The sequence below is a fragment of the Balaenoptera acutorostrata genome, chromosome 7 (genome assembly GCF_949987535.1).
Source record: "Balaenoptera acutorostrata chromosome 7, mBalAcu1.1, whole genome shotgun sequence".
In the NCBI taxonomy this organism is placed as follows: domain Eukaryota; kingdom Metazoa; phylum Chordata; class Mammalia; order Artiodactyla; family Balaenopteridae; genus Balaenoptera; species Balaenoptera acutorostrata.
The window spans coordinates 30349355-30370252 of record NC_080070.1 but is presented as its reverse complement, the minus strand read 5'-3'; the positions used below and the strand labels follow the sequence as shown (position 1 = coordinate 30370252).

Below are 20898 nucleotides of genomic sequence, written 5' to 3'. Positions count from 1 at the left end.
CATGAGCTCCTTGTATATTTTGGAGATTAATCCTTTGTCAGCTGATTCATTTGCAAATATTTTCTCCTATTCTGAGGGTTGTCTTTTCATCTTGTTTATGGTTTTCTTTGCTGTGCAAAAGCTTTTAAGTTTTGTTAGGTCCCATTTGTTTATTTTTGTTTTTATCTCCATTTCTCTAGGAGGTGGGTCAAAAAAGATCTTGCTGTGATTTATGTCATAGAGTGTTCTGCCTATGTTTTCCTCTAAGAGTTTTATAGTGCCTGGCCTTACATTTAGGTCTTTAATCCATTTTGAGTTTATTTCTGTGTATGGGGTTAGGGAGTGTTCTAATTTCATTCTTTTACATGTAGCTGTCCAGTTTTCCCAGCACCACTTATTGAAGAGGCTGTCTTTTCTCCACTGTATATGCTTGCCTCCTTTATAAAAAATAAGGTGACCATATGTGCGTGGGTTTATCTCTGGGCTTTCTATCCTGTTCCATTGATCTATATTTCTGTTTTTGTGTCAGTACCATACTGTATTGATTACTGTAGCTTTGTAGTATAGTCCGAAGTGAGGGATCCTGATTCTTCCAGCTCCGTTTTTCTTTCTCAAGATGGCTTTGGCTTAGTCAGGGTCTTTTGTGTTTCCATACAAATTGTAAAATTTTTTGTTCTAGTTCTGTGAAAAATGCCATTGGTAGTTTGATAGGGATTGCCTTGAATCTGTAGATTGCTTTGGGTAGTATATTCATTTTCACAATGTTGATTCTTCCAATCCAAGAACATGGTATATCTCTCCATCCGTTTGTATCATCTTTAATTTCTTTCATCAGTGTCTTATAGTTTTCTGCATATGCATTCTTTTCTTCATGAAAAACATTCAGTTTTAGGATCACTGTGGTATGTAAAAGATGATTTCAGGTGGATTATGCTGTAATGATTTATCGCTAATCTATACCTCAGATAATTATTCTGTAAATGGTCATTCTGTGTCTAATACTGTGAATCACACAATAGCTACTATTTTATGGCTGGCTGACTACAATACAAGGAAAGCAGTTGTTAAATTTAGAGGCAATGTGAAGACAGAAAATTATTCATCCTTTTGGAACAAGATAGTGAAATTAGCTCATTAAGAACTTAGTCTCTTATGGGAAAAGGAACATTCTTGATCTGGAAGAGGACTCTGCCTTTCTGCAGGGAGGCAACCGTGCCAATATTGTCAAGCTTGAGCAGTCACTACTGACTTATTAGAAATAGCAGCAGCCCAGGGGAAGGAAATGGGTCCCTCTGGAAAATCTGGGTGCCACAAGGAGTAAATGTATATTTTTAAATTTAGAATGTGGACATTTTTCATTATTTAGTGGAAGAAAGGGAGAACTGTTTGATCTTAAAAGAATGATTCTTTGGCACCAAAAAAGTAGGTAAGGTTTAAAGTTACCTACTAGATCAAATAGTCCAATTTGATATTGCTCTAAAAATATAGCAAAATCACATTAAAAATGAAAAATACTACTAATTCATTTGTGGCCAAATACATCTGTAAAAAACTAAATGGGCTTCCAGAGGAATTGGTAACAAGAACAGTGGTCATGTATTCATGGGTAGGGCAGAGGGTGAAGCCAAGGGCACCTTAATATCTTCTGTTGGTAACTACAGCATTTCATGAAAAGTTAAGCAAATTTTTAAAATTATGTACTAAACGTATATACTCTGCACATGTTGGAACAAGAAAATCCATTAATTATCTCATTGCACTCTGTTGAAAGCTATGACAGTCCATTCAGGAATTTGTGAAGTCTCCAGCAAAGGGATACACTCTAAATGTGGAGATTTCTGGGGTAAATTTTAAGCTTCTCTGCTAAATACTACCTTTTCCATGTATCTAGACTCAGGGGCTCCAAGAGATGACATGTAAGACCAGAAGAGCTATTATTCATTTTCTTGAATATGCCTGAACATGACTAAATTACTAATCACACCAGTGAAGAAAGAATGAGATATGCTAATGAGTTTTTCCCTTTCAAAAATTGTTTAATTTTTTTATTAGTGGGGTTTATCACTTTTAAGATCTAAAGGGATTCTCAAAGTTTCATGTGGCCCGACAATAGGTTTCACAAACTCTTAGAGGAAGAGAGAAGTTTGGCTGCATACTATATTTCCATAGTGGTTTGACCAAGTAGGTGTTTGTTTTTCTTCCAATGAAAGAAGTGTAGAGGCGGGCAGCCCAAAGTCAGCATTGCGGCAGCTTTACAGCATCATGGGCATCCTACTTTCTTCTATCTTTCTGCTCATGGTTTCCTCATGGTTACAACATGGCTGCTCCTCCTTCAGGCTCACATCCACATTCCTAGCAGAAATCGGAAACAGAGTGACAAAGAAAACATGGCATCAGGGAAACAAAATTTTTCCAGAGATCTGTAGCCAATTTCCACTTATATTTCTTTGGCTGGAATTGTGTCACATGACCATGTTTAGCTACCAAGGAGACTGGGAAATAGAGTTTTGTTTGTTTGATTTTTTTAATGCTAAACACATTGCTCCCTCCAACAAAATGAAGGTCTTTCTACTAGAAAGGAAGAAAGTAGAATGAATATTGTGTAGGCACCTCACATCATCTGCTGTGGTATCTTCTCTCTACCCTTCACCATTTTATATTGAGAAAACTAGATCAAGTGACTTACTCAATAGCACACAGCCAGTTCATGGCAAAGCTGGACTAAAATTCATGAGTGCAAGTATCACAGGGCTGACCTGCTGACTGTGGAAGAACAGGTACCCCTTAGGAACCTCCATCTGAGGTAGAGATAGCACCACACTGGGGAACAATTCAAACGCGAAGACAAGGCCAAGATTCTAAGCAGCCGGAGCGATCACCCAGTCTGGCTCCCACTTACGTTATGCTTTTCTGTGTTCTGCATTATGTTTACTATATTATAATAGACTCATGTGTGGGATCTTGGGTATTCAGTAAGTGCAAACATTGAACATTTAAAGATATTATTATTCTCTATTGCCAGTCATTTGCTTCAGCACCTTTGAAGCCAGGTCAGAACATGCTTCTATATTATTACAATAAATTTGTTCTAAACTGAACCAAAGAGGATAATTAGAACAAATAAGATGGAGTTCAGTTCAGGATTAAGAAGAAACTTCTGATGATGAACTAGATTATGTTGCTTGAGGTTAGGTACCTGCATTCTAGCAAGGCACTTTGCAGTTTCTAGGTATTAAATCAATACCTTTCCATTTGAAACCTGTATCCAGAATTGCTCAGGACCACATCATGGATTATCATTCTTCCTCTGAGTAGGAGTTTGTAGCAGATAAACTTGGAGGTGCATCTCAAGAAAAAAATGTCATGATTTGATTATTAAAATATAGATTTTCAACATAGTTTTTTTAATAACTTTTTTTTGCCTATGATGTCAGATAAACCCTTTTCCCACCTTGTGACCTTTGACATGCAACTCCTTCTTCTTAAAATTCTCATCCCCTCAATTTTTCACATCCTTCAGTTCAGATGTCATTCCTCAGAAAGGCTGCCTGTGGCTAACATATCTGAAATAGCCCACACCCACTCATCAGAGATTGAGTTTGGTTCCCTATAGGATAAGCCATCAGCACACCTAACAATACATCTTTCTATTTGATTGATACAGCCAATGACATGTTCAGCTTCGAAGAGACCCGCTGGGGCTTTGGCATCTGGGATCTAGACTCTTTCTAATGCCCTCCAGATGAGTATTAGGGCGCAATCTCACACACACACACACACACACACACACACACACACGTCACAGAGACCCCAAACAATCATCTCTAGACAAACGTTTATCTAAATCCAGACTTTTAGAAATGTTTCAACATGATTTGCATTGTTAATAAATTGAACGCAACACCTCAGTCTGAAATACCTGAATTTAGATGACTTTGCCGCATGTTCACAATGTGCTTCATGTGGAATGTATTGTTCTGGAACAAAACAAGGTCTTCAGTTTTTTCTTAGTTGTATGCCTGGGAAATCTCTCCATCTTCGTTCATTTAGATCTGTCTTTACAATGTTCTTTATGCATTGCATGAGGGTTTTTCTGGAGTAGACTCTGAAAAGTCTAACTTTGGGGCTATGGAGTCTGTGAATTTTTAATTTTACTATAAACTACCTTCCAAAGTAGCTGAACTAATTTGTACTCCTTATCAGCAGTATATAATGGTAATTATTTCTCCCCACCCTCCCTAACATTTGATATAAAACATTTTTTTTTAATCTGATAGATACATAATACCATTTTTCTGGCAAATAAGGTCTAGTCTCCACCAAAAACAAATGGATAGATATCACACATACATTAACATATATCATTCATAGATGTTTATTCAGACTAAATCTTCTCACATCATTATAAACTTTGTTATTTTTAACTGCTTTATTATAATGAACATTTTAATACAAATCACAATTCTAATTTTAATCAGTTTCCTAAACTTCAATTTCAGTCATGAATTAAAAAATGAAAATATGTATACTAAGTCAAGATTTCAAAAAGTCACACACTACCTCCATTCCTTTTTTTCCTTAGTATCCTGGACCTTTTGGTATGAGATCTAGGAATCTGAGTTGGTGGTTAGGATGTTTGAAAGTCTGAGGGAAGGTGACCAGAAATTGCTCATTAGAGGCAGAGGTACAGAGCAAACAAGAGGTCAAAACAATTATTTCTCTCCATTACTGAGAATTTATAATATAAAAAGGGGGACAACTAACTGTAACATTTTACACATTCAACAAATATTTATCATTATCTACTGTACGCTAGGGACTGGGTATATGTGGGAGCAAAATAATTATCCATTCTCATGGAGTATTCAGTCTAGTGGAAAAGGCACAAATAACCAATGCAATTACCAAGTGGTGAAGAGTATGAAGGAAACAAAGGATGCCGACAGACAGTAACACATAACTGTGCGACCGTTTCAAGAGACCTAAAACACAAAAAGATGCTCTCCATGCACAATTAGGAAGAAAGCATTCCTCAGAGTGATTTTAGCATTTTTACCTGGCCTTAATTGTGGTAGCCTGAGAGAACCCCGTGAAAAGAGTGGCAGTGGAACCAGGTGAGGTGAGACAGAGGGACACAGGACAGGTACAGATGCCAATAGCTTTGTAGGATAAGCCAAGAGAAAATGAGAGTGGGACAACCTGCTAGAGCAGAGGAGATATTTCAAAGCCAACGAACTGCTGCTCTCCAATGCATATGGAAGACTATGGAAGGCATTGCTTAGTACAGAACATGCCTCCCTAATGAATTTCATTGCTGTTACCTACTTTTATAAATATGTGAAGGTGTTTTAGATAAAATATATGTATTTGATTCCATTTCTAGCATATCATAGATCCTTAATAAATGTGTGCTGAAATGAAATTCATCTGTTAAATTAACATTCTCCCCAAATATTTCCCATTTCTTTTCTCACATTGAGTCTTTTCCCCTTGATATATTGTCCTCTATTATACGATGTTATATTTTTAATGAGTCAGCAACACACAGGTATATTTTTAAAGTAAAACTGCCATTTATTTCTTTAAAAATTGGCAGAGCAGTAACATGAGTATCAATGCCAAAATAAAGATTAACTTATCATTAGAATTTATTAATATGAATCCCCTAATGGAAGTAGCTATTAATAGCAAAAACAACTATTGATGAATAAATATCAAGAGAAGGGTAAACAAGAATTGCTCCCTTTTATCCAAAAGTTATTTGGCACAGAAAGTCTTGTTTTGTAGATTTTATTACTACAGGTCAGGTTAATTACTATACAGCTAATTTTTATCATTTTAATGCAGGATTGTGGTTTGCTGATTCAACCAGAGGAAACCTGTGGGTTACAGCCTATTTCCTCTGACTACATTGAAGCCATTTCACAGCCGGGACTAAAGACCTGTCCATCTGGCGACACAAAAGGTGACTATTACACTGGATATCATTTCTACTTTTTTTAAAAAAATCCTTTAATATAGATAAGTAGTAGATGTTTATTTATTAAACTATTCTTGTACCAAAAAATCAAGGTAATATGATACTTTTTCATTAATATGAACTACAACACATATAATTAATGTAAATGCATTGTTTTAATATGTGAAATATTTTGATTCATCAAATGCTTTTCTTTTCATCCTCTGCTCTTTGCCTAGTTAATGCATATTCACCTGTAGATTTCAACCAAAAAGTCACTTGTACCGTAGTGCCTTCCTTGAGTCTCTGACTTGTTTTCCTTATTACATATTGTCATAGCACCCAGTGTTTTTCTTCCATGGCAATTTCCACAATTATTTAAATGATTAAATGTGTAATTGATTGTTTGATGTCAGTCTTCCTGGGCTGTCAGCTGCATGAGGGCAGGGCGTCTGAGTTGTTCACACTCTACCAATTCACTTAACACTATACTTTCCACAGAGTAGGTACAAAATAAGTTGACCTTGTGAACCCAAAGAACTGCAAAGGATACAAGTTCAGTTTTAAACCATTTCTTTTGGTTAAAAAAAAAATCTTTGGGAATGGTCACTAACGTCTCCCATATATTGAGCATGCACAGAGGCAGGAAAATCATGATGTCAAATTCAAATTACAGTGTTCAATCCTGCCTACGCCTAGGGCAGACCTGGAATGAGGCACTTTGGTGCCACTGTCTATTTCCCCTGTTTCTTTCCTTCCCCAGCACTGTTCTTTCAGTGGAGACTAGTGGGGTTAAGCCAAAGCTGGAACTAAAAATGCCTCCAAGGCAGTAAGAGGAGCAAAGAGCTTCTTCTCTGCGAGTCCTGGTTACTGCTCTGGCCTCCTGACCCCAAGTCTCCCTTCATCTAAAAAGTCTGAGAAAACACTCAGGAGCTTTTCTACCCTTGCCATGAACTTCACACCACAGCTTGAACAGGAAATGAGTTTCACAAATGGGTGGGACAAATTGCAATTTGGCATGCACGGTTAACAAACGTGGGCATTTCTTGAACATGTGTCCTAAATAATAAATTACAGTCAGTGCATAGGGAGGAATTTACCCATTATGGTGTGTCAGGTGGTATGATTTATGATTCTTGGCTAAATGAGATATATACTCTTATATACAAAGGAGACACCAATGTGTCTAGGTATTTTTTATCAGATGACAATTTATGAGAATCATAAAACAACTTAATTCTGTTCCTCCTACTGAACCGAGTCAAAAGTTCTTCAACAAAAAGTTGAAGATACATTACTGAGATTCCTCAAGAAGTGGCAGCTTCTTCTGTCCGTTAAACTTGCAGTAACTTATGCCAGGCCCTGTTCTGAAGCCATGCCTGGTCCTTACAGGAGAGGCTGCCATAAAACAGGAGCCTTGGGACTTCCTTGGTGGCACAGTGGTTAAGAATCTGCCTGCCAATGCAGGGGACACGGGTTCAATCCCTGGCCCAGGAAGATCCCACATGCCGTGGAGCAACTAAGCCCACAAGCCACAACTACTGAGCCCACGTGCCGCAACTACTGAAGCCTGCATGCCTAAAGCCCATGCTCTGCAACAAGAGAAGTCACCGCAATGAGAAGCCCGTGCACTGCAACTAAAAGTAGCCCCCACTCGCCACAACTAGAAAGCCCGGGTGCAGCAATGAAGATCCAGTGCAGCCCCAAAATAAATAAAATTAAAAACAAAACAAAACAAAACAAAACAAAAAAAACACAGGGGCCTTCTGGTAACTTGAGTAGTTAGGCCTCTTTAAAAAAAAACACAATGTTGACACCCCAGTCAAGTCCATATTCCTTAACCTGACAATAATCTGACCTCTCATATCTCTGCCAACTCGTCCTAGCCTCTTTTTCTTCTTTTTTTTTTTTTTTGCTCTGCATTGGGTCTTCATTGCTACGCATGGGCTTTCTCTAGTTGCAACAATCAGGGGCTACTCTTTGCTGCGGAGCACATGCTCTAGGTGTGCAGACTTCAGTATTTGCAGCACATGGGCTCAGTAGTTGCGGCATGGGAGCCCTATAGTGCAGGCTCAGTAGTTGTGGTGCACAGGCTTAGTTGCTCCACTGCATGTGGGATCTTCCCGGATCAAGGATTGAACCCGTGTCCCCTGCATTGGCAGGTGGATTCTTAACCACTGCGCCACGTGGGAAGCCCCATCCTAGCCTCTTGACCTCATTTCATGCTGATAATCAGCTGCAGGACTCCAGGCTCTTGTCCATACTGTTCGCTGCTCCTAAAAGTCTTCTTCCCATCTTGATCTAACTTCTCCTGACGCTATATCCTACTCCCTAGGAAGTCCTTCTTTACTACTCCACCCCCAGAGTTGCTTCTCTTCTATGCACCCAGAATATCTTGGACATATGTCTACAAATAGCACTCACCTCATTATATTTCAAGTATCTAATTTACATGTTTCTCTCTCTTCCTCTAATCAGTAGTCTTCAAAGTGGAATACTGCAGCCATGCAAGGGGAGTGAGTGGCACAGAACAATCCACAGGGAAGAAGCCAGTAAAGATGAAACTATATGTACATTTATTTTTATTTAATTATGCTTATTTTTATGTTTTATGATGGATATGTATATATGTAATATATACATATAGGAGTATGTGTACGTGTAGTACAGGGTAGGTGTATTAATACGTCAAAGGTGCATCAGCAATAAGTTTGTACTGATGGCGGCACGTAGATTACAAGTGTGTCCAGAGCAAAGATTGTACCTTATTCATCTTTCAGTGTCTGAGATATGATTTAAAAATAGTTGCTGAACTAAAACCAAGGTCCAAGCCCTCCTCTCTTTCACAGAAGACTATGAGCAGGGCACAATCAACTAGAGAAAACAGCTCCATCCTTGAGGTCCTAGAGACCTAAAGATTCAAGGTAAATGAGTGAGATCAGAGACAGCAGTTGGCGAGAATGCACTTTTTTTTTTTTTTTTTTGCTGTCAGAGATGATTTCCTTCCTTGATGGTAGGACTCCCTTCTACAGAAAGAAGTTGTCACATTAGATGACATTGGAAGGATGTTTATTTTAGGACTCTTGCTTTGGCTAATAAGGCCATAGAATGGCTCCAAAATCTTATTTTTACAGCACATTACAGTTATTTGGCAGAACTGAATCCATTTTTTCTCCTTGAAAAATGTTTTTCCAATAACACTAGCTAATATAATTTTGAGTGACTTTTTTTTTACTAAGTTGAATTCTAGCCTTTTGAAAATAATTTAACTATAAGACACAACCTAAGAATAAAATCTTTTGCTCAGTAAAGAAAAAGTAATTCTCCTAATTTGCAGAAAGAAGAAATTTATATGATCATTGAATGAGAATTACATTTAAAGAAAATAATTTAGATTGCATTTTATAATATGTAAACTTTTATCGTATCTTTTTTTGGAAGGAAATATAACAACTTATACTTTAATATTTCTAATATTGAAAATATAGATGTATTTTTTCTTCTTAAGTAAAAACTGCCTTATTTTATAGCATTATAGAGTCAGGACTTAGTGCTGTCATTTATATGATTTTACATCTCCCCATGGCCCTAAATCACAAAGTCAAACTTCTTTTCTCCATTATATCACCCAATCCAATTCACTTAAATGGCTGAAATCTAGCTTGCATTAAATATAAAGCTATAATGATAAATTAAATAACTTCTCCCAAAAGGCAATTTCATTCCTCAGAATGTTATTCCCTGAGACATATGTCATACTTTATTTCAGAAATCACAGCTTTGATTCATTCATTGTTTAAATATATAACACAGAATTTATGTCCTTCTTCTTGACAATTTTTGTTGAGCCGGAATCACTTAAAATGTCAAGAAAGCCCAGTCCTGCAGATGTTATACAGATGTCTATTTCAAGTAGTATTACTAACTCACAATAAAAAAGGCATTATTAAGTGATACAAAAATGCAAAGAGTTATGACTATAAATATATAGTAGTATGAACCATTGGAGCTAAGTTTTCAGAGACCCAATCAGGCATCTTTTTTTATGTGCATGTGATTTTATGCCCACAAACTAATACATATTTAGATCTTTGTGCATGCAATTGGTCACTTGTTTCTTCAGCCTTAGCAGCAAATGGCCAAAGATCTTGGTTTGTGCAAAACTAGCTGTCAACGAGTTTGGGAGTCGGGTGGGGAGACAGTATTTGGGGAGGGGATACACATGCTGTTAGATACTAAAGGATCTGAGGAAAACTGAGCCCTTCAAAGTATTATTAAATAATATCTCATTTGCAGAAACACATTTATGTCCCCAACATACCACCATCTTATGAAAAAGAAAATTAAGAATCTTTTTAAAAACCTAGTCTCTGAGTACATGAACCCACTGAATAAATCCAGCTTTTAAAAATAAAAATACATTGATTGTGACAACCTGTTTGTGGTTTTCTTCTATAAGTGCTACCAGAGAGACTGCTTAGCCATATTGCATTTTCAACTGATGATTATGTGCTGACCTAACCTAACGTGATAAAAGGATCAGCACACTGGAGACTCTGAGACCTCGATTTTGGTCCAGCCCTGTTGGCATGATCCCACTTCTGTCATTTAACATCTTGGGCCTCAGTTATCCTCACTGTAAAAGAAGAGGATGGAAAAGAGGAGATCCCAGGCCCCTTCCAACTGTATCCACAACCCACAAAATCTCTATGAAAAAAAAAAGACTCTTTCAGAAGGTTTTCTTGAGGAATTCATCGACGAAGGATAAACTTAAAGGCCGTGTCTAAATCAAATAGTATTAGGAGCCAAACAAAGATGTGAAAGATGTAGATTATTGATTACAAACCCTGTATGCCAGGGCAAAATTAGAATTAGAAAGCAAGATATATTCTGAATGAAAACCACAGAAGAATTACGAAAGAGAATTGGATGGAGAAACAAACACTTTTGAGAACAGTCTTCATTTTGCCATTCAAACCTCAGCACCGCTTCCCAAATGTTCGGTGTTGTATCTTTAAGTATTACTGCTATTCTCTCCATCTACAAACTTGGAAACACCTTTCACCGATCAGACCTTCTTTTTCTCTCCAATATATACGGTCTGTCGTGGAGAGCAGTCACTTCTTCAGTCTCACTCCTGTCAGGTCTGTCTCCACTTAAAATCATCCATTCCACCTCTCCGAATCTTATCTATTCACAAATCCCTCTTCACATCTTATCTGCTCCACAGAACCTGCCGGACAACTCTGATCCCCATGGTGCTGTCTTTATTCTGAACTGCAATGGCTTGCTTAGGGTGAAGTTGGGTGGGGACGGTAAAATATATTCATCGATTTCTAGTATAAAGGCACCGTGGCCGATGCTCTACATATTTTTCTTAAAGAGAAGTAAATGTAATCATGAAAAGATTAAGTAATTTGTCCAAGGTAAACAGTGGTTCTCAACCTTGACTGCATATTGGAATCACTTGAAAAGCATTAAAAAAAAAATACTGATACCTGAGTTCCATATCCAGTGGTTCTAAGGTAACAGTCTAGGGTACGACCTGGACATGAGGATTTTAAAAACCTTTCCAGGTGACTTTAATTTTTTTTTTTTTTTAACTTTGGGTTTATTTATTTATTTATTTTTATGGCTGTGTTAGGTCTTCGTTTCTGTGCGAGGGCTTTCTCTAGTTGCGGCAAGTGGGGGCCACTCTTCATCGCGGAGCGTGAGCCTCTCACTATCGTGGCCTCTCTTGTTGCGGAGCACAGGCTCCAGACGCGCAGGCTCAGTAATTGTGGCTCACGGGCCTAGTTGCTCCGCGGGATGTGGGATCCTCCCAGACCAGGGCTCGAACCCGTATCCTCTGCATTGGCAGGCAGATTCTCAACCACTGCGCCACCAGGGAAGCCCCAGGTGACTTTAATGTACTGAGTTGAGGTCCACAGAGCTACCTGGAAGGAGAGCCCAGGTGTGTGTGTCTCCAAAGCCCAGGCTCTTTGAGTACCACACTGATATTTTTCCTTAATTATGAATTACCTATTATTAAGCTTTTTACATGTGTAAATTGTACCCTTCTCACCTGATTATAATTTTTGAGGTTTCACATTATAACCAACATCATGGACTCTGGAACTGACTCTTCAGCTCCAGTCCTGGGTCTACCACCTCCTAGCTGGAAGATATTGGACAAGTAACTTAACCTTTCTGATTCCCAGTTAAGTCATTAGCACAATGGGGGTGATAATAGGGTGGTTCTGAGTTTAAATAAGTTAATATATTAAAGTGCTCAGAATATCCCTGACATCTGAGAGGTGCTATAACAATGTTAACTGTTTCTTTCTTAGTTATTACCTTATTTTAACAACAAGAGTACCTAATACCTAACAGGGTACATACTTCAATACTGTATTGAATGAAAATCCTCCTAGATGGAGAGTGATATGTATGTAGAGAAATGGAAGGTCATTCACCAGACCTGAAATTGTGGAGATAGTACATTTAATGTGTAGATATGGAATAAGGCAGTTTTCTGGAATTCACATTAAGTTTAAAAATCAAAGCAAAGAAAAAATTGTATGGTAAGAGGAATAAACAAGTCCACATTACTTTTGGACTGTCCAGTAGCTCAGCTCCCGTTGGCACAATCCTCCACTAAAGCAATTCTGCTGTGTGTATTCTTCTCTTCCTTGGAAGTCATACTCTTCTCGTCTCCTTTCCTTTCTATTTCCTTCTGTTTCTCCCAGTTTCTCTCTCTTAATATACCCATACTTTTTTTTTTTTAATTGGGGTATAGTTGCTTTACAATGGTGTGTTAGTTTCTGCTGTACAACGAAGTGAATCCGCTATACGTATACATATATCCCCTCCCTCTTGGACCTCCTACCCCCCCTCCATCCCACCCACCTAGGTCACCACAGAGCACCGAGCTGAGCTCCCTGTGCTATACAGCAGGTTCCCACTAGCTATCTGTTTTACACATGGTAGTGTATTTATGTCCATCCCAATCTCCCAATTCATCCCACCCACCCCTTCCCCCCACCATGTCCACAGGTCCGTTCTCTAAGAAGTCTGCATCTCTATTCCTGCCCTGCAAATAGGTTCATCTGTACCATTTTTCTAGATTCCACATATATGCGTTAATATACGATATTTGTTTTTCTCTTTCTGACTTACTTCACTAGGTATGACAGACTCTAGGTCCATCCATGTCTCTATGAATGACCCAATTTCATTCCTTTTTATGGCTGTTCTGTGATCAACCAGTAAGAGCTATAAACTAGATCTCTCTCCTTATTTTATTATTTGTAACTATTTCCACACACACAAACCCTCACATACACAATTCTGACATCCCCAAGTCATGAAATGTAAAATGAAGCCTATTCATCCCCTGAAAGTAGAAATTCTTCCTGCTAAAATTAGTGTCACACCAGATACTTTTGTTAGCAGAATCATAGATCAAAGCCAGAGTGGATAAACTTGTTAAAAACTTTCCTTTCTAACTCAAAAACTATCTGGGTATATTTAGCTCCTCAATATATTTTTTTAAACAAAGGTTTTTCTTTTCTTTCTTTATTTATTTGGCTGCGTTGGATCCTCGTTGCTGCGTGTGGCGAGCGGGGACTACTCTTCGTTGCGGTGCACGAGCTTCTCATTGCGGTGGCTTCTCTTGTTGCAGAGCACGGGTTCTAGGCGCTCAGGCTTCAGTAGTTGTGGCACGTGGGCTCAGTAGTTGTGGCTTGTGAGTTCTAGAGTGCAGGGTCAGTAGTTGTGGCACACGGGCTTAGTTGCTCCGCGACATGTGGGATCTTCCTGGACCAGGGCTCGAACCCGTGACCCCTGCGTTGGCAGGCGGATTCTTAACCACTGCGCCACCAGGGAAGTCCCATAGCTCCTCAATATTTTGAAGAGAAACATGAAGCAGTAACATAAGCAAGACCTTTTGGGTAGAGCAGATGATTGTTGAAGACATCAAGGTATTCTCCACAAAGGGCACAAATAACTGCTCCATGTTTAACATGCTGGTTCACTCTCCGTTCCTGAAAAGATGAACAAGGAAAAAACAAAACTCAAAAGTCATTTCGTGATATTTTTCTAATAAATTATTAATGTGTCCACTCACACTAAAAGCTGCAGTGTTTTGAATGCATGTTACTTTATCAATAAAATAAGAACGATCTTAAATGCAGCTTTTTGAGAATATTCATTTATCTTATAAACATTTACTAAAGCTTGTGCCCTACTTTGTGCCTGAAATCAGCTGCTAACAAAGGTGCATATGATGTGGTAACTGTGCTGGGTCCTTTAAATACATTATCCCATTAAATCCTCACACCAATCATGTGAGGAGAACAGTACGCACCTCATCTAACAGATGAAAAAATTAAGGTGACAGAGCTAGAAGGAGGTGAAGAGATTCACAGCAAAAAGGCCACCAATCAAATTAAGGAGCAATCGCTAGTCTTCAGAACAATAAATTATCAGAATATTAAAGTAATTGTCTTATCGTATCTTGAATCTCTGGAGAGCAGAGAATATAACTATTATTGGATTGGTAACCTAAGCATGTGTTAGGCTAGGAAATATCTGTGGCCAGCTACCTCAGTATCAGTGGCTCGCTATATACTTTGGTCCTATTAAGTGCCTCGTGTACTCTTTGAAAATAAATAATAACTGAGTAGTACCCAGTCACTTTAATTTTTTTTTAAGTATGTGTTTTTACGGAACGGAATTCATACTTGACTTCAGCATGAACTGTGTTATTTCAGAACATTACTACTTGCGATTCTGTTTGGTCGGCAGGAGGCCATGCACCGCTCCACTGGGTTTATGTAAGAGTGGTCTCCTCCCTGTGATTTCTGTAATGCTGTACCATCGCTGAATTCTAGACTTACTTGCAAACTGTAATTTCACCCGTAGAAACGGAACCAAAGAAGTTTTGCTGTCTCTTCCAGGCCAGTGGATCGTGCCTTGCCTTAGCTGTTCAGACAACAGGACCTGTGACTGGAGAGAAATCACTTGGCAGCCTCACAACTGTCAATATGGTGTCCTAACTAAGCCTCAACTCCAGCAGTGCCTGGGAGGAAGGAAGGTAGGCTCTGGGTCAGTGGGGGAGACCTTTCATTTACACCACCCACAGCACCAGAACTGTACCTACTAGACCAATTCCTGCTCCCTCACTCTGCAGAGGACAGCTAACTGAATGCAGTTTGGCTTTCTGAATGAATGCATTATCATAGAAGAGCCTTAACAATTTTTGCTCACAATGCTCAGTTATTTCCAAATAAGTCTACTTGACAGATTGAGGCTCTTAAAATCATGTCCTGTGCTGACCCAGTTCCATGCTGGCTTTCTCAGCCCACATGGGTAAGAGCTGGCCGTGTCAACTGACAGTTGGCGATTCAGAGCATCTGGCCTTGTCAACTGCAGCTCTCGCAAGGCACTGCAGTTAAAACAGCCATCTGTGGCTCGCACAGGCGGTGCAATGTTCCTGCATGTAAGACTTCTGCTTCAGCATACCCCGTGCATAGCATGGTTTTTACACACTAACCTTCCTGATCTTCTCTCACGTTCCCGGGCAGGTCTCGCGTGGACCTCGCTAGGCTGCTTTTCCTTTAGTGCGGCTTCTAAGCTGATCTCTTGGACATGCAGTGTCTCCTTGCTAGGCGTGCTCTGACTAGGTAGATTCTGGCAGAGCTCTCGGACGTGCGAACTGGGCACATAGACTGAGATGCTTGGTTAACATGAAGTAAGTAATCCTTCTGCAGACTTTCAAAGTACTTTTTATTAGATGGACATTTCCTTACAAACTATTTGCAAACTCTCAAGCACGGGCAAGACTGATTTCAAAAACTGATTTTTTTAAGAAGCTCTATGATTCATAAAGTACAGTGGAGTAAATATATGTCAATTTTTCAGATTAAGCCTATGTTCAGATTTTCTACCAGCAAATGGTTTAAAGAAGAATGACAGGTGGGAGAAGCAAGGCAGGGGAATGGACCTCTTCTTCATGGGGATTCTAATATAAATGCCCCAAAGTTTGTGACTGAGAGGATGTCTAAAGATAAAGCAGCAGTATTAGTTAGTTTCAAAAAAGGGAAGGGAAGAAAAGAAATGTCAGAAACTTCTGTTGCTGTGTTATTAAGTGAGCATTGATTCTCTTCAAAGAACCATGCTACTGACTTTTTCACACCTTAAATCCTATCAGACTGTGAGCTTTAGGAGGGGAGCCAATGTGTTTGATTCACTACCATAATCTCCTTGCTTGGTACAGCGTTTGTAACATAATAGTCACTTAATAAATATTCGTTGAGTAAATGAATAAGTTAAAATTTTATTTATTCCTATTCACAAGTCTGTAAGGTAGATATTTTTAGATCCGTTTTCTACTTAAGAATATTAAAGTTCAGAGAGATTGAGTAATTCACCTGTGATCACACATGTATGTAAGTGGCCACTACTCAGGCAGTTTGAACCACCAATATGGACAGCCCAATCTCCATATCCTAGAAATGTAGGACTGGAAACAATGAAAATAGTCGTTGTCATAAGTCAGACTTCTCCAAACTCTTTAAGAATCTCGTTCTGACCTCAGGAAGATTCCAAGATGTCACCGTCTATTAACCTGAAAGTCAGTAGATGTTAAAGTTCATCACTAAAGTCCATGGCTTTGGACAGGACACATTGTTTCTCAGACTCATTTTCTTCATCTGTAAAATAAGAATAAGTCTATATGATCTAATCCCATGCTGTAGATTAATCAACTTTGTAGAAAGCTAAATGCCTTCCCTGTCAATCTTAAAATACCATAGCCTGAGTGACTTAAACAGATTTATTTCTCAACAGTTCTGGAGGCAGAGAAGTCCAAGATCAGGGCGCCAGCACAGTTGGGTTCTGGTGAGAGGTCGCTTGCTGGCTTCTGTTGGCTGCCTTTTTGCTGTGTCCTCATAAGGTAGAGAGACAGAGACAGAGAGACCTCTAATGTCTTCCTCTTCTTATAAAGACACTAATCCCATTATGGGGCCAACACCCTCATGACCTCATCTAGACCTGATTACCTTCTAAGGCTCCACCTCCTAATACCATCACATGGTGGGCGGGTGTGGAGGGGGGAAATTAGGGTTTCAACATGTGAATTTCGGGAGGACACAAAGTCCACAATAAGGTCTTTGTTCATTTCAATTATTAGCAACTCTACAAAGTAATGATAAGAAAAAGGGAAGATCTCTTCTTCCTATGTGTTAGAGAGAGATGATGTTACAAAGTCTGAAAATAAAGGCCTGTGTTCAGATCAGGTGATCCCCGTAGAGACCGACCAGCTGGCTGCTAGGCAGTGAGGGCTTCTCTTAGTGATTCTTTGGGTCCAGAAGCATCCTTCAGACTTGCAAGCTCAGAAACTCAAATTTGCCAGCATACTGGCAGTGGTCCTACAGAGCCTGCTGTGTTTACCAGGATGCCAATTTACTTTATACCCAGCAGGGAACCATTGTACATTTTTAGCGGAGCAGCGGCACAACCAGAATTAGAAAAACCATCCCGCAATAGTATGGAGACTGCCTACGGCAGGAAGAAATGGGCATGGTGCTGGGTGGGGCAGAGACTGTTTAATGGAAAAATTCTATCACGCCACACTGAGGAAGCCACGAAAGTCAAGAATACGTATAGAATAATCTCATCAATGCAAAACCTAATGCAGACATGCTTACACACTCGGAATATTTCTGGAAGTAACAAGCCCTTAAGAATGATTACATAAGTTGGACTTCCCCGGTGGCACAGTGGCTAAGAATCCGCCTGCCAATGCAGGGGATACAGGTTCAATCCCTGGTCCGGGAAGATCCCACATTGTGCAGAGCAACTAAGCCCGTGCGCCACAACTGCTGAGCCTGTGCTCCAGAGCCCGCGAGCCACAACTACTGAGCCCGTGTGCCTACAGCCCGTGCTCCGCAACAAGAGAAGCCACCACAGTGAGAAGCCCGTGCACCACGATGAAGAGTAGCCCTCGCTCACCACAACTAGAGAAAGCCTGCGGGCAGCAATGAAGACCCAACACAGCCAAAATTAATTAATTACTTAATTAATTTTTTAAAAAGAGTGATTACGTAAGTGGAGGGGAGTAGGGGAGGAGTGGGATGGTGACAGGATTGGCCATATATTCTGCCAGGCCCAGGGCAAAACGGAAGTGCAGGACCCTGTGTTCAATAATTATTAAGAATTTTGAGAAGGCAAAAGCAGAGCAGTAAACCAAGCACAGGATCCTTTTACACACAGACCCTGTGTGAATGCCAAGGTCATATGGCCGTGAAGCCAATTCAGGTAGTAAATTATGGTTGGCAAAATGTGAAGAAGTCTTTTTAAATACAGGTTCCCCCCGCTATCCAAAAGTAGAGCGCTTCTATGAAGCCTTTCGTAAATCGAAATGGAGGAAAGTGAAGAGTATCCCCGATTTTCGGAAAGTTCAATTGACAACACTTTGCTTTTCTGAAAGACCTATATTAGTACCTATTTTTGCTAACCAAAAGAAATCCGAAGAGGATTTTCACTTTTAGGAAAAATGCCTGTCTTAATGTAGGTCTTTCAGAAAAACGAAAGTGGCATAAATTGAACTTTTGGAAAGCAGGGGATACATGTATGTGTATTACCTTTATGTTTACAATGTGTGAGCACCTTTTTAAATCCAAAAATCTATATTTTGAAAAGTTGTATAAATCAGAACTTGGGCAGAGGCCGTGGAAATGCAGAGAAGGGAAAAACTGAGAAAGACATTTTATATTCCGAATCACAGGACTTGGTAATGTGCAGACAGGTTTAAACCCTCATGTACCACACAGCACAGAGATGATTGTGTAAACATTCACGATTACAACTATGAAATCGCACTTATTTTAAGAAAGCTTCACTTATGAATAGGAGTTGGTTACCAGAAGGTTTTCCCTATACATCTATTTCTCATTCTCCTGGAGAAAAATATAAACATACAAAAGTGATCGTGAAACTCTTATATTTCATTATTGAGGCAATGGAGTTCTCATCCTACCCAGAACTTTTTTTTTTTTTTTTTTTTTTTAAAGACTTATTATTTTTATTATTTTTGTCTGTATTGGGTCTTCGGTTCGTGCGAGGGCTTTCTCCAGTTGCGGCAAGCGGGGGCCACTCTTCATCGCGGTGCGGGGACCGCTCTTCATCGCGGTGCGCGGGCCTTTCTCTATCGCGGCCCCTCCCGTTACGGGGCACAGGCTCCAGACGCGCAGGCTCAGTAGTTGTGGCGCACGGGCCCAGCTGCTCCGTGGCATGTGGGATCTTCCCAGACCAGGGCTCGAACCCGTGTCCCCTGTATTAGCAGGCAGATTCTCAACCACTGCGCCACCAGGGAAGCCCCCAGAACTTTTTATAATCACCATTCTATTTCAAAGACAAGTACATGTTAAAGCATATCAGTTACAAAAATAGAGAAAAAAGTAACACAAATATTTTGTTTTATAAACACCTGACTCTTTTGGGGGGTGAGGTGCAGGTAGGGGTCTCATTTTGCCATGTCAGACATTCAAGAAAAGAGGCATATTATTTGGGTGATATCATCCAGAAATTCACTTCACAAATGCAAAAGGACAGCAGCTTCAGACTGGCACTCAGGAATGAAGTGACTCTTTTATTCATTGAAGGTATCAGAGTAACTCTGCTGCCCCACATCAGAAACCTTGGAATCTCAGTTATCCCTAAAATGTTCTCACAGAGTGGAATCCAGCTGACCACTTAACACAATTAAGCCCAGAACACTTTTTCAACTTTTGGGATGTCACCTTGTTACTCATTCATCTAGTTTTGTTGAGCTAAGAATCTGTTCTACGTGTGCACACCACGATCCTTCAAGGTGCCAAATTTCTAGTGGAAGAAGACAAATGAGAGAAGTGATCGTTACAGTATAGCGTGATCATTGCAAAGGTTGGGAGAAGCCCAGAGGCTGACACCTGACCTGGACTGGGAAGGTCTGGAAAAGTTGCCAAGAGAGAAAGTGCCTGAGCAGAGTGGTGTTGGTAGTCATAGGCAATCTACCAATCACATGACTTTGAAATAGTTTAATTGAACGAGAAAAAAATAAAGATCTTCATTTTTTCTCAAAAGAACCTATGGTGAGAGTTGTATTATTCAAGCTTAGTGCCTTCTTTGAATTTTCTCTTACTGGAGGGAACAGAGAATGGAGGGAACAGACAATGGGCAGGAACCAAGCAGGCGAGGAGTGCACTGGAGGTAATTCTGAGTTACTCGTTTTCCGTGTGCTCCAGTTTATGCCTCTTGGATTGTGTAAAAGTGGGGACATACCTAGACATGCAATTTCTAATGGTATAGTACCCTTACTCATCTGAAAACTTTCAATTAATATGGAAAACTCAGACTTTTTACCGTGAGAAGCCAAAAATGTCACTGTTACTGTGTACAGTAGTGCATATATGTTGTGCTACAAAAAAAACAGAAGTTTATTTTAAATCCTAATCAAGGCAACCTTTAAGGAAATACATTAAACTGAGCTATCTTTCTCAAAAGAATCAGATTAAATGGCAACAGAATTTGACTGGGCCCGTGAGAAGTATTGGAAAGTTAGGCCTTCAACCAGCATTCTGCTTTCTTTAGAATCTCCAAGTAGTCATTTCTCTCACTTGAATTTCCTTTGTTGTTATTATGACCTTTTACATCTTTTTACCACTGCTTTCCAGTGATGAATGGAAGGCTATACTTGGAAATGGAGGCCCACCGTTGGGGAAGAAACAAAACACAGATCAGTTGGGATTTAAAAAGGCGTTCAAGTTTCCTGTAACTTTGACCAGGAATGTCACTGCACTCAATGGTGTGTAAGCAGGACCGAACTTTTTATACCTCAGTCATTTGCCTTTACTTCAGTGAATAGGAGGCTGATCTCTGCAGAAAGATAGCACAGGGTTTCTCCGCAGAGCATTTGTATCACTTTCTATGGCATACTT

The 20898-nt window shown here is 39.6% G+C and overlaps 1 protein-coding gene across 2 annotated transcripts in view; it reads left to right on the top strand.

The window, feature by feature from the left end:
* CPED1 (cadherin like and PC-esterase domain containing 1) overlaps positions 1–20898 on the top strand; it is a 291359-nt gene that overhangs the window by 236191 nt on the left and 34270 nt on the right. For both annotated transcript variants that reach the window (XM_057550402.1, XM_007177252.3), the window contains exons 16-17: positions 5827–5944; positions 14878–15014. In XM_057550402.1, the coding sequence (XP_057406385.1) occupies positions 5827–5944; positions 14878–15014 (255 nt within the window). The remainder of the gene's footprint in view (positions 1–5826; positions 5945–14877; positions 15015–20898) is intronic.